Source organism: Anguilla anguilla, chromosome 6 (genome assembly GCF_013347855.1).
Source record: "Anguilla anguilla isolate fAngAng1 chromosome 6, fAngAng1.pri, whole genome shotgun sequence".
Taxonomy (NCBI): domain Eukaryota; kingdom Metazoa; phylum Chordata; class Actinopteri; order Anguilliformes; family Anguillidae; genus Anguilla; species Anguilla anguilla.
In genome coordinates, this window is record NC_049206.1 from 16,982,546 (window position 1) to 16,994,662 (window position 12,117).

At 41.1% G+C, this 12,117-nt stretch overlaps 1 protein-coding gene across 3 annotated transcripts; it reads right to left on the reverse strand.

The window, feature by feature from the left end:
• Positions 1-1,057: 1,057 nt before the first annotated feature.
• zbtb41 (zinc finger and BTB domain containing 41) lies at positions 1,058-10,935 on the reverse strand. 3 transcript variants are annotated; one of them, XM_035420284.1, is made up of 11 exons: positions 10,870-10,935; positions 8,553-9,762; positions 8,096-8,303; positions 7,399-7,468; positions 6,681-6,828; positions 5,138-5,267; positions 3,682-3,777; positions 3,075-3,181; positions 2,462-2,567; positions 2,197-2,285; positions 1,058-2,087 (listed from the first exon to the last, which is right to left on the reverse strand). In XM_035420284.1, exons 2-11 carry the CDS (start codon positions 9,736-9,738, stop codon positions 1,462-1,464), a joined length of 2,766 nt encoding a protein of 921 aa, XP_035276175.1. In that variant the 5' UTR covers positions 9,739-9,762; positions 10,870-10,935; the 3' UTR covers positions 1,058-1,461. The 3 variants fall into 3 exon arrangements, with proteins under 3 accessions (XP_035276175.1, XP_035276173.1, XP_035276174.1); XM_035420282.1 differs by lacking the exon at positions 10,870-10,935 and adding an exon at positions 10,503-10,841; XM_035420283.1 differs by lacking the exon at positions 10,870-10,935 and adding an exon at positions 10,328-10,482.
• Between the last annotated feature and the right edge of the window lie 1,182 nt (positions 10,936-12,117).

A 12,117-nucleotide genomic window follows, 5' to 3' on the forward strand; every position in this document is an offset into this window, starting at 1 on the left:
GACCTATGCTGCCAAACGCAAATTGATGTATCATTGTAAAGATTTTGGCTAGCCTTTAGGCTACAGCTGGCTTTACATACCCTAGACGACTGCCAAATGTTAAATAGCCAACAGCCGTAGACTGTCATGCCTTTTCTTGGCCTCTTCAATAAATGTTACAAGTACAATGTTCATTATATACTTGTCTCCTTCATGTAGCCTAAATATCTTAAATCGTGACATGTAATGTACTTCATAAAAGTAGGGGCACGTTAGCTTACTGTTGCCACCACCTGTATACTGTATACTGAATTTTTCCAAACCTGAAATTTCGGGTAGGACTTGTTGATGAACTTTGCGGTCAGAATCTGTTGGAAACCTAAAATAAATAAATAAATAAATAGTTGCACTCCCCATTAAGAGTCCGTAGAAGGCATTGTTGAGCACAAATATTAATATGCGTATTAACGAGAAGCAATACTTTACGTTACCAGAACGTCAAGTAAACAGCGTAGTTTTGGATGGAATATCAAAAACAGTAGTCACGAGAAAACCGTTGAAAACTGTTATGCTGTACAGAATTTCAGCCCACATCCTTACAGATGCGGTTATGCAACATACAGAAGACAAACAGGTTCCTCAGACATAAAGAATCGTTGCTTCTCAAATCCTCCTCGGGCCCTACCTGTTCTGGATTTATTTTGGTTTTATTTTGCAACCTCTTCCACCAACTTCAGCACAATAATATTCAAGTATTTACAATTGTGAAAACCATTTTACATTTTACATATGACAGGCTGGCTCATGTTTACTCCAGCTAATAAGGCAATATTAATGTTGTGCTGAATGTATATCACATTTCAGTATCTTAGTTGTGCAACAACTGATTTTGGATAATTTGAAAAATACCACTACATTTCACATATAGGCATTACAAGATGAATTACATTTTCAATTCTAACAGCAAATTTCCATAATCAAATTATCCCTGTGAAATACTGTACAGCACTGGTTCTTAAACTTTTAAATAACACATTATTTTCCAAATCAAAGACACAGGCAAATTATTATACATTAATTTCATGAGTTTATTGGTTACAACTCACAGGCCACTGTCCACACAAACACAATAAGCACAATTTACGTAACTCATTGCAGGAATGCATAAGTTATTTGGCCATGTATCAGCATACAATCCCTATATCTAACACAAGTTAGAGATATCTAACCTGTAACCTTCAAGCCCCTCCCCCAAATCCACTACCACTTGCTAACCAGACAGTGAGTGCATAGTAATTTCTCTGTTTCATTCCTATGATTAGCCAATCCTGGAATGAAAGACACAACAACCCGCCCACCCTAGACAACCACAACCCAACACAGTTTCATGCAGCTGCTACAAGGTGGGAAAAATGTTTTTTTTTTTTTTTTAGAAAATGTAAAAAAAATAAAAAAGGAATACATTGCAAATAAATGTGACGGTCAGTGAGCATGGTCTGGATCGGAAATATTTCGTACGGGGGCAGCAGTGTCCAGGCCAAGCAGAGTGCCCAGGTACGACTGATCCCTGGGGTCCAGCATCTGGTCGGGCCGAACAGGATGCACTATGTTGGCCGGCTGAGGGGTGAGGGTGTACTTCTCCAAAAACACCAGGTCCGTGGCAGGCTGGTACTCGCCCCCCTGCGGCCCCTGGGACTGGGGCGAAATCATCCCCTGCGGCTGGGAGGAGAGGGGCGTGGCCTGCCTAACCAGCTCCACCTGGCCGGAAACCTCCGGCATCTGGACGGGCACCAGCGTGACAGGCACGCACACGTCTGCTGGAACGTTCTGGAGGATGGTCTTGGGCTCGGACTGGTACACCTTGCCGTCAAAGGAAATGGGGACGGGGACCATCTTGTCGTGGGCGGGGGCTGAGGCGGGGTCTTCTCCGGGCCTGGTCGTGTGGACGTGGTCCATATGGTACTTCAGCTTGTCCTTCCTCTTGAAGGTGGCGGTGCACTGCGGGCAGTTGAACGGTCGGGCGTCCGAGTGTATCACCATGTGCTTCGTTAACGTCTTCTTGATCCGGAACGTCTGGTTGCAGATGTGGCATCTGTATGGTTTCTCCCCTTCAAGACAGAGAGGCAGCTGTGAGTTTCTTTCTCACTCTATAACTGAGTCATGGAATTCACATCCGTGAAGTGTGTTATTTACAGACACTGGCTTTTTTTATTTTACCTGAATGTGTCCTGAAGTGCATCTCCAAACTTGACTTTCCCTTGAATTCCTTCTTGCAGACTTCACACTGATGCACAGCTGCTTTGTACCTACGACATGAGGTGCAAAGCAAAAGTCGGTGACATATCATGCGTGCAAATATTTACTACAAACGTGCATTAAAGCATATAACCAGCCAATTAAAAGTTTGTTGAGCATTTTCAGCTCAACAGGGAAGGGTAAGAGGGAAACTTTAACCAGAGTTGCAGTTGGTTGTTCTACTCACTTTTGCCACACTTTTTCTCCAAGGTGAACGCTTCTATAATGAACCGTTAGGTGGTCATGGCGCCTGAAACATTTACCACACTCCTCACACTGATGTGCTTTTTCTCCTGAGGGAAACAGTGCTAATGATTAGGTCACAAAGACTCATTAGTTCTTTGTCAATATACAAGTACATGCACAGCTAAATGTTAGGGAGCTATTAGGCTTTCTTAAATATTTCATGACTGGGGTGGTCATTTGGCCAAAAGCACAGCAGAGGTTCACTAAGATTCAGCTTTAAAAAAATGTTGAAAACCGTCATCAAAGTAAATTATCAAGGTAAAGCAGTTTGTTATACATCAGCTATTCAATTTAGAACAATGTGAATTATTTATATATCATTAGTATCATGCTGAAACTGAACAATTTTTCAGTGCAATTACATTACTCCTGAAGTTCTCCAGCTCTATCCAGCTCTAGGTACATGTCTCACAACTCAACAAGCAACAAAGTTAGTTCAAAAGCACCACGTGACTAAACCAACAATTTTGCATTGTTTATATTGAAGCGATATACAAGTTGTTTGCAGGACATATACACAATTTTGACACATGTATAAAAGAAGGCTTGTGTACCAGAGTGTATTTTCTTGTGTTTGGTCAGATGATCGTGCCGAATGAAGGTTTTTCCACATTCCTCACACTCGTAGCGTTTATCGTCATGATGCACTCGGAGGTGAAGTCTATCAACAGAGAAAAACATTTCATTAAGCCCCCAGCAAACTGTAATAAGCAGGAAAACTGGACAGGCATGCTCGACCTTATCGGACCTGTCTTTTGTAGTTGCCCCAATGACCTTCGGTATGCTCTTATTGTATGTCGCTTTAGATTAAAGAGTCTGCCAAATAAATGTAATGTAATGCAATGAAAGTTAGCACTATAAGTGGAAAAGTAATTGTATGCACACTGAGCATATTCTTTACAATCTGAAGGTCGCATTAAATGAGGATCCTCAATAAAGTGCTCAACTGTAGAAACCTTTTCAAACACCCACACAAGGCTGGAATGCAGTGGTTATCTACTACACTAATCCATGGAAGAAGGTTTCAATTGGGTTGTCATTTATATCATGGATCTATGAAAGAACTGTAACTATTCAAATTTCATACCATCACCAGCAATATGTACAGCAGATAATGCTTATCCCCATTTTGGAAGCTGCCGTTCTACTGTATGTACTCACCTGTAGGAGCTCCCATGTCTGAAACTCTGACCACAGATACTGCAAAGGTGGGGCTTCTCCCCGCTGTGTATTCGCAAGTGTTCTTTCAGAGTTGTTCTGTGGGAAAACAGAAACCATCAAAAGTGCCATTTTAAAAAGGGCATCCGGTATTCCAGACACAACCTTTTTAAAGGTTTGGGTCTAGAACACCACCCCACCCCCATCGCCTACAGTTTCAGTCACGGTCTGAATGGATTATATGTGTTCTAAGATTACATGGCTGCATTTTATTGTAAATCAAAAACTACCAATGATATTCCTTGAATAATAGTCAGTAATGTCTATATTACCTATCTTGGCCATATAATGTTTTAGTTATGTTACAATGCTATTATATTGCAGAATACAGAACACATTCATGAATACAAATTGAGCACTCCATAATACATTATCTATCAAAAAATGTGTGCACTATATGACCGGAGGATCACAGACTTTAGAATTCAGTGAACAATACATTCATAAAACATTCATAAAAAGCATTCAAAAAGCTAACATAATAGTTACACTAAGTACTTAGGATTACCGTAAATAGTTCTAAAAATGTATTCTGAGTCTACAATATAGACTGCAGTAAATATTTATGAATGCACCGCAAACTAATCTTAATGGATTCATTACACAAATACTTAAAAATTACATTCCCCTGAAGTATCATTCCAATGATGTACAAGCAGTAATGTTAGCCTATTATATATTTACGGTATGTTGTGGTTACAGTGTGATTTTTCACAACTGGCAACAATGAGCATTAAAAAAAATCAGCTGTGAAATAGCTGTTAATGGAGTGTATTTTTGGGTTTGGAAGGTGGAGGGTTCCAGTCATAAGTGATGCAATATTGTTATTGTTGAATGTTCATTCCTGGCACAGATATTTTTTGGAAACATTATCACAAATTGGCAATGTGTGTGGAACATTCTCACTATGTAAGGCCCTCTGGAAAAGAATCTCAGAAAAGCTAATAATGACGTAAGCTACTATTATGAAAGCAACAGTAAATGTCACTGTATACTTGATATCATCGCTCGATTTCCATGTAGAAACATGTGCACATGCATCATAGGTAGATAGACAAACACAGACAGACATAGACAAACAGATATTTAGCCCACGGGAAATTACCGAAATTATCATACGCATTACATGCAGGAGAGTATGACATGTGAAGTCTCAAGCATTAAATTTTGTCCTTTAAAAGGCCAACCTCTTATCTCTACCTCCCATTCATTCCACTTGCTTTGACATGCACAATCCACGAAACCTCCAGTTACCAACCAGACCCATACATGATAAATCACAATTGTAAGATTAAGGACTGCCATTTGTGCTCTCCGAGAGAACATTGCCCATGGCACTTTGATTGCCCTTTAATTAACAGTGAGCCTCAAATTTAATTTTAAGTTCAGCGAGTCCCACCTTTCACGCACGGATTTCCCACAGATGAAGCAGGTCCATTTTCTCTTTCCACCGTGGGTGCACTCGATGTGGCGTTTCCTGTTCCCGGTGTCGTTAAACTGCCTACCACATATGTCACAGGGAAACGGGCCTAAACAAGAATGAGCATAGAATACCTTAGCAAATTATGAACCCATATGTCACAGCTCTACAGAACACTCCTCAGTGTACTCTGTTACTCTTGTGTGGTAAATATGCAGTTCCATCAAAATGTATTCACACACCTGTTAAAGAGCTACATTTAAATTCTCAAGCACAAATAAAAATTATTTTTTAAATAATTCAATAGATGCAACAAAGTTAACACTAAATTGCCCAAAAAAATATTACTTGCTTAAAATATCTTTCTCTGAGCAATTGTATTAGTATAGTCAAATATCCCATACATAATAATTTTTAGAATATGATAGCGCTCAATACCTGTATTGTTTGTTTAATACAGCCTTCTATGCTCAACTTTATCAAGAGTTTTGGAGGGAACTGTAAATCAATATTTAAAGGAGTCAAAAAGAAACAAGACCAGGTCAAAACCTAGTACATGGCAGGACCGGCAGACCAATGGTGTAACTTCATAACTCGGCCGACCAATGGTGTAACTTCATCACTCAGTCACTCAGTCACAGACATTCGCATTTATAGGGCTGGCCCCGCTGTTGCGGTCCAGCCAAAAACTAAATAACTGTGGTGTGTTTTTTCACTTAGCGTACAAGCTTTCAGCAGGTGTTACTCTTTTCATTCCTTAGCCAGAGTTTGATTAAACGAAATAAAAATGCTGTTTGCTTAATTAAAATTGCAATTTTTCCCTATGCAAGGCTGAGGCCAAATTTTCAAGCTGTTTGGACATGGCTGGTATTGAGTGAACTCATTGGGGAATGCTGAAATACTGCTCCTCAATGATGAGAGGGAAATGAAAGTAAAATGTGATTAAAAATTCCCTCAGTACACCCCCCACTTTCTACAGCTCTCACTTAACTAGGCTCGGGGTTCTGACATTAAATATTAATGGCTATAGTTTTGCAAGAATTGTTTCTTGGAACATGGACAGCAATAAAGTAAGATTATACTATAAATGTAATACTTTAAAATTGAATTAATGGAAGCCAAATGGAAGTCAGTTTAAAACCTCATGTAACTAAAACATAATGGTAACTGAAAAATATACAAGGTGTTTGCACAACACAAACAAGCTATTGCACATCTTTACATCAGTATTACACTGTGTGGAATGAAGGTTATTGCGCATTCCTGACACACTGCTTGCCATCATGACAGACAAGATATGTTTTTAAACACATGGACCACACAGAACCACTAGAGATCTAGTGTCAATCAGCAAAGATTTCTCACAAACAGCTGGGTAGGCTGCAGATGGCCGACACATCATTCGGAGGAGAACATCTAGCGGTAATCAGGTATTCCAAAAGCACAAAATGTATTATTTAAATGTGGTATCTCCCTGGCTTTTTGAGCACAACGAAATTAACAAATGAGTTGGCTACATTACCCAAGTGGTACTTCTCGTGGTGCTTAAGCCTCGCAAATCTGGACTTGAAGTAGTCGTCGCAGTAAGCACACTTGAACGGCCGGGCCTGCGAGTGAAGGATCATGTGCTCTTCCAGGTGTGGCCGCCGCGTAAAGGACTTGTGGCAGATCTATCTCAAGAGACCAAAGAGAATATAAGGCTACCACCACGCACAACAGGCAAGGTTCAGCATCCTTTCACCTTGAAGGACCTTAGGAATAGATCTGTATTCCAGGGCTACTCCTCTTTGGCCCTGGAGGTTCAATCCAACAGGTTTTGTAGTTTTCTCTGTGCCAATTGCGTGGCTGCAATGGGAGAAGTCAGACTTGGTTCAATCAAGAAAATGATTAGCTGAACTGAGGTGACAAACCACTTGGCTGAGAAGATTGCAGGCACTGTGGTTGCATGTCATCGCAGTTGTGCAGACCTGTCTTGCTGTGGAAATGACGCTTCTCATTTCATTGATAAACTGTCACATACGTGCATTTGTTCAAATGTCACTCTGTGTTCTGTAACAGCTGTGAAAAAATATCCTCTTAGGAGAACTGATATCCATCTGTATCTTTCAATCTCTCCATCTATCAAGCTTCCAAATTGATAGTTATAGATACAAGATAGATGGAATGTGGTTACAAGCAAAATACATACATACCATACATTATAGGCCTATAATATGGGGCAAAAAATGTAAACAACTTACATCACATTTCCATCCTTCACTCTTCCTCTTCTTGATTGAGAGGAACTCTTGAATGTGGTCAGGATGGAATCTGAAAATACCCGTCAGATATTTATGTTTATTGAGGCCTATATCACCAGCACTAATCGCACTACAAAGGCAAGCTTTGGCTTAAGTATGCACGTAGTTGAAGTTCCCTGCAAATGCACACTGGATTGTCCTTATCGTGTCCTTATAGTGCTTCAGATCACAGGAAACTCACTGAAACGGTTACTGTAACAGTCTTCCAAAACCTAAGAGCCATTTTTCAAGCAGGAACAGGCACATTTTTACAGTTATTTAGCCTATTTATTTTCCTGAAGGCCCCCCATACCCAGACTGCAATTTAATTTTTACCCATTCATACAGCATTTATAGCAGCTTCTATTAGCTCCCTAGCTACTTCTTTTTGCTGTCAACAAGATCACTATAACATTGCTAAAGCAATCTTCAAGAACCTCCAATGAATCTTTTAAAAATTTTCAAGGACCTTCTTTGTATATGAATAATTCTGACTATTTTGACTGAAAAAAAAACTCAATCTAATCACTCTGTAACTAATTCATCACAGCAAAAAAGTACTTTCAAACTCTTTTTTTATAAATAAAGTACTTTCAAGGTCTTCATTATTTACCCCAACCTTTTACTGTATCACACTGCTTAAGACAGGCCGTGCTACCTTCTGACATGCTTTGCCAATGTCTTCCTGCTGGCGTGCAGTTTATTGCAAAATGGGCATTTGTGCTCCTTCTTCTGAAAGGGTGTTTCGCTATTGTGCTTCTTCCTGTGAACAGTAAGGTTGGACTTGGTGGAGTAGCACTGGTTGCAAATGTCGCACTGGAACGGCTTCTCGCCCGTGTGGACGCGGGTGTGACTCTCGTACTTCCCTACAAAGAGCGAGATAAAGGGAAAACAATTTTAATGCGACATGCGGTTACTGGAAATGGTCAAAACTCCAATTGCTGGCCGAAGCATGAGAAATGGGCCAAACCACCTTTACTGCGTACCCAAAATTTACAAATGATCTGAGGAACAAGAGAGTTAGCCTTTTATGTATCATTCTGTTCAGTGCCATTATGTTATTATGTGTTATTTACAAACTGAAGACAGGCCACTTTCTGCAGCGGAGTGCTCACCTGCTCGGTCAAACGTCTTGTCACATTTGGGGCACTGGAGGGTTTTCCTGCTGGAGCTCTGTATGATGACGGGAGCCAAGCCCTCGGGGTAGGACTGCTCGAGGCCTTCAGCGCCAGCGCCGTGCTCATCCCCGTCAACGTCATTGTGCTGCTCCGCCTCGTCCGAATTCTCCTCGTACAGCCTGTCGCCACCAATCAGTAGGCTCTTCCTGTCAACGTCCTCCTCCTGCCCTGGCGTCTCTTCCTCCTCGTCCTCATCTTTCTCCTCCTCTTCCTGCTCCTCTTCCTCTTCTGTTGGGATAGGGATCTCCTTGGCAACGGTTTTGCCAGGGATGCTCTTCTCTGGCATGCCAGCGGCGCTCTCTCCGCCTCCCCTGTCGAACTTGGCCGGACACTTCCTCTTCCGAGCGGACCTCCTGGTGGCCGGCGGGGAGGCAGCGTTGAGAGATTCCGGATCCTTCCGCCGCTCCTCTGGGCGACCATCCCGGCAGTGGCCTCGAGCCAAATGATTCTCCAAGGACTTTCTGTAGCAGAAAGTCCGGCTGCAGAGGGTGCACTGGCTGCCACCAGGCACCCGGGCAATGTTCTCTGCTGGGCTCTGCGGGGTGTCAGAGCAAGATGGCTCCACTGCTGGTTCCTGTACCTCGATTGGATCTGCTGAAACTTCCCCAGCAGTCAGCAATCTCACAGCATCAATCATGTCCAGGAATCTAGCCGCTTCCACCAGGGAAGGGATCTCGCCATCAGAAACAACAAACTCTGATGTGTACAAAAACCGCAGCAAGTGCTGGAACGCGGAGTCATCAACTCGATCAACCGTCATGTGACTTGTTTCAGGGTTGGCAGTCAGTTGGCCATAAAAGTACCTGCTCCCAAAAGCCACGACCACTTTGTGCGCGCTGTACTGTTTTCCATTGACAACGATGTCCAGGTCACAGAACGATGATGGCCGCTGTCTGTCCTCATTCAAAAACTTGAGGAAACTATTATTGTGCTGGGTGAAACTAAAGTGCTTTTTTTGCTGAGAAGCTAAAGTCCGCAGGCCCTTGGAATGTTTCAAGCCATCGTCTGGGGTCACAGAGCTACCGCTATGGGCCAAGGAATCTGAATGCATTTCTCTCTCCGAGCAAAAACTGGTGTCACTCCTCTGCTTGGAGGGCCGGGACAGACTGAGCTTCCCTTTCATTTTAGATTGGTCCTCTCACAAGTTCTACAAATGGGGGGGAAAAATCACAAAATGTTGCCAAAATACTATAGGTCCAGGAAAGTGTAGTTAGCAGTACTTTATAGGGGATTGGTATTTTTACATATAGCCTAGGTACAGTCCTATATGTAAAAATATTATTCTCCTTTAAAGCACTGCTAACTAGAAAACAGGTCATTTGAGTAATGAGGTAGCTTTCCAGGTAGCCACTTAAGACACACTATACGCAATTTAAGTTACTAAGTGGAAAGCTAGTGAAGTTAATAACTTATTCTAATGGCCTGCTTTTATCATTTTCAGATGCCACGTCTACTTATTTAGCTAAAGTGAATTGTTTGTCGCAAGCTGACGCGTTGTTTTCTGCTAAAAGGTCACAGACATCAAACATCAAGAAGTGCGACGATTTAACTATTTGGATATGTCAGTAATACAACAACAAAGCTATCTCGCTAATTAGCTTGCTACAGCTAAGCTATCTACAGAGCGTGCTACATTCCTTCCGGTTGTGTTTATTTTTGTAGCTAAAAGAAATGTTGTACTTTGTCCACAGACAGTGTGAGACTTCTAATACCTTGACCGTTTTTTGACAGTTGGCTACAATGATGCAGTTTCGAATTCGCTACCCTCCTTGCGGACCCCCATTTCTATCCCACCGTCCCCCCGTAAGAGGAGAACAGTGACAACCGACCCTTTTATGCCCCATGGGAAACATACGCTTGCTCGTGAAAGCCGTAAATATTTCCTACCTTACAAACGCAGATCAGCTAAGCATGAATAGAACCAATGGAACATAGATGCATGTAAATAGGGCAACTAAAAATAATATTTTCAGAATATCACAAAACGACCTCCTCCCTATTTTCTGAGAAATAGGCCACTTCCGAATAAGCTGCATCGCCATTGGCTGCAGAGTTAACCTACTGCTTCGACGTGTTTATATGGGCAAAACAAGCTAAAAAATAAAATTCTATTGCACTAAAAGCTTGCATTTTGAGTGTTTGCGAAAACTAATAGCCGTCATGTCTATTATAGAAAAACTGTAGACTACACTACACGGATATGGATAGCAGATAGTGTGTTTATTTGCAAACTTTTGCATGGCAAGATACTCACACAACCTAAGAATTAGAACATCTTGCTGCGCAAGATTTCTGCGCAGATCCCCTGATTTGTAAGAAACCGGAATGGCTCGTACTGGCATCACACTATGCTGTTCTAGTAGATCCAGGTATAAAGATCAGTGTACGTGCGTGTAAAGCAACTTGACTCCTTTCAATACTAACATTAATTATCTGCTAAATTGTTCGGGTCGCAGTGGTGACGGGAACTGAAATGATATAGCCTACAGTACATATACCAGGAGGTGAATAAATAAATAATTAACCAGTCCGTAAATAACAAACTAACATTCAAACGTCAGACGGACGAGGAAGTTAGTTGACAGGTATTGTCAACTATTGCTGGCTTACTTTTTGAAATGTTTAGTTACTGTGAGCTTCATAATGTTTCGGACAAAGATTTATTTATTTATTTTATTTTATTTATTTATTTATTTTTTATTTGGCTCAGTACGCCTCAATTTTAGTTTTGCAATCAAACAATTCACATGTGGTTAAAGTGCACATTCTCATATTTTATTACGGGCATTTTCATGCACATTGGTTTCACCGTGTAGAAATTACAGCACTTTTGATACATAGATAAAGCAAAGGGGAAGAGCTGGGCTAATTTACAATAACAATAGAGAATTTATTTCCCACAGCTGCTGTTGGCATCTCAGTGCATCAACTTAATATTAGTGAGGCACACTTTCCATTTTAGAAATAATTGCCATCAGCCTAATTGGATCAAAAATATGTCCCATTTTCCTTATCACCAAGCAGGAAGACATTCCGTTTGGATTTCCCAACGTGTCCCCATTTGCATTTGTTGCTATGGGAATGTTCACAGTTTTGCAAAATATGCTTTACGAGTTAGTTCAGGAAATGAGACCCAGGCAGGCCTTTGTGCCAAGGTCAGAAACAGATTCAGATTGTAGTATACAATTAACAATTTAACAACAGCATTGGCATATAGCCTATGTAAGTAGGCGTCACAAAGTTATGTACCCTCCACAGGTTGATTTGTACTTCTTTTATAATGATCCTACTGAAACTTGAAACTTGCTTTTATCACACACTAAAATATATACTACATTGGCTTGCCGTAGGCTATTCAACCTGTAATTCATAATTGTGTGGCACTGCACCACCAGAGGGAGCATTGCATTCATTAATATTAAATGTTGGTACAGGGAGGCCTGTAATAATAATAATAATAATAATAATGCATTATATATTGATGTATTTATTTATTTGTCTC

Coding starts and splice junctions, on each gene's coding strand:
- zbtb41 (XM_035420284.1), bottom strand. CDS start 9,738: ATGAAAGGGAAGCTCAGTCTGTCCCGGCCCTCCAAGCAGAGGAGTGAC. Junction 8,304..8,552: donor CAAGACGTTTGACCGAGCAG/GTGAGCACTCCG, acceptor CGCTCTTTGTAG/GGAAGTACGAGAGTCACACC. Junction 6,829..7,398: donor GTGAAGGATGGAAATGTGAT/GTAAGTTGTTTA, acceptor CTCTTGAGATAG/ATCTGCCACAAGTCCTTTAC.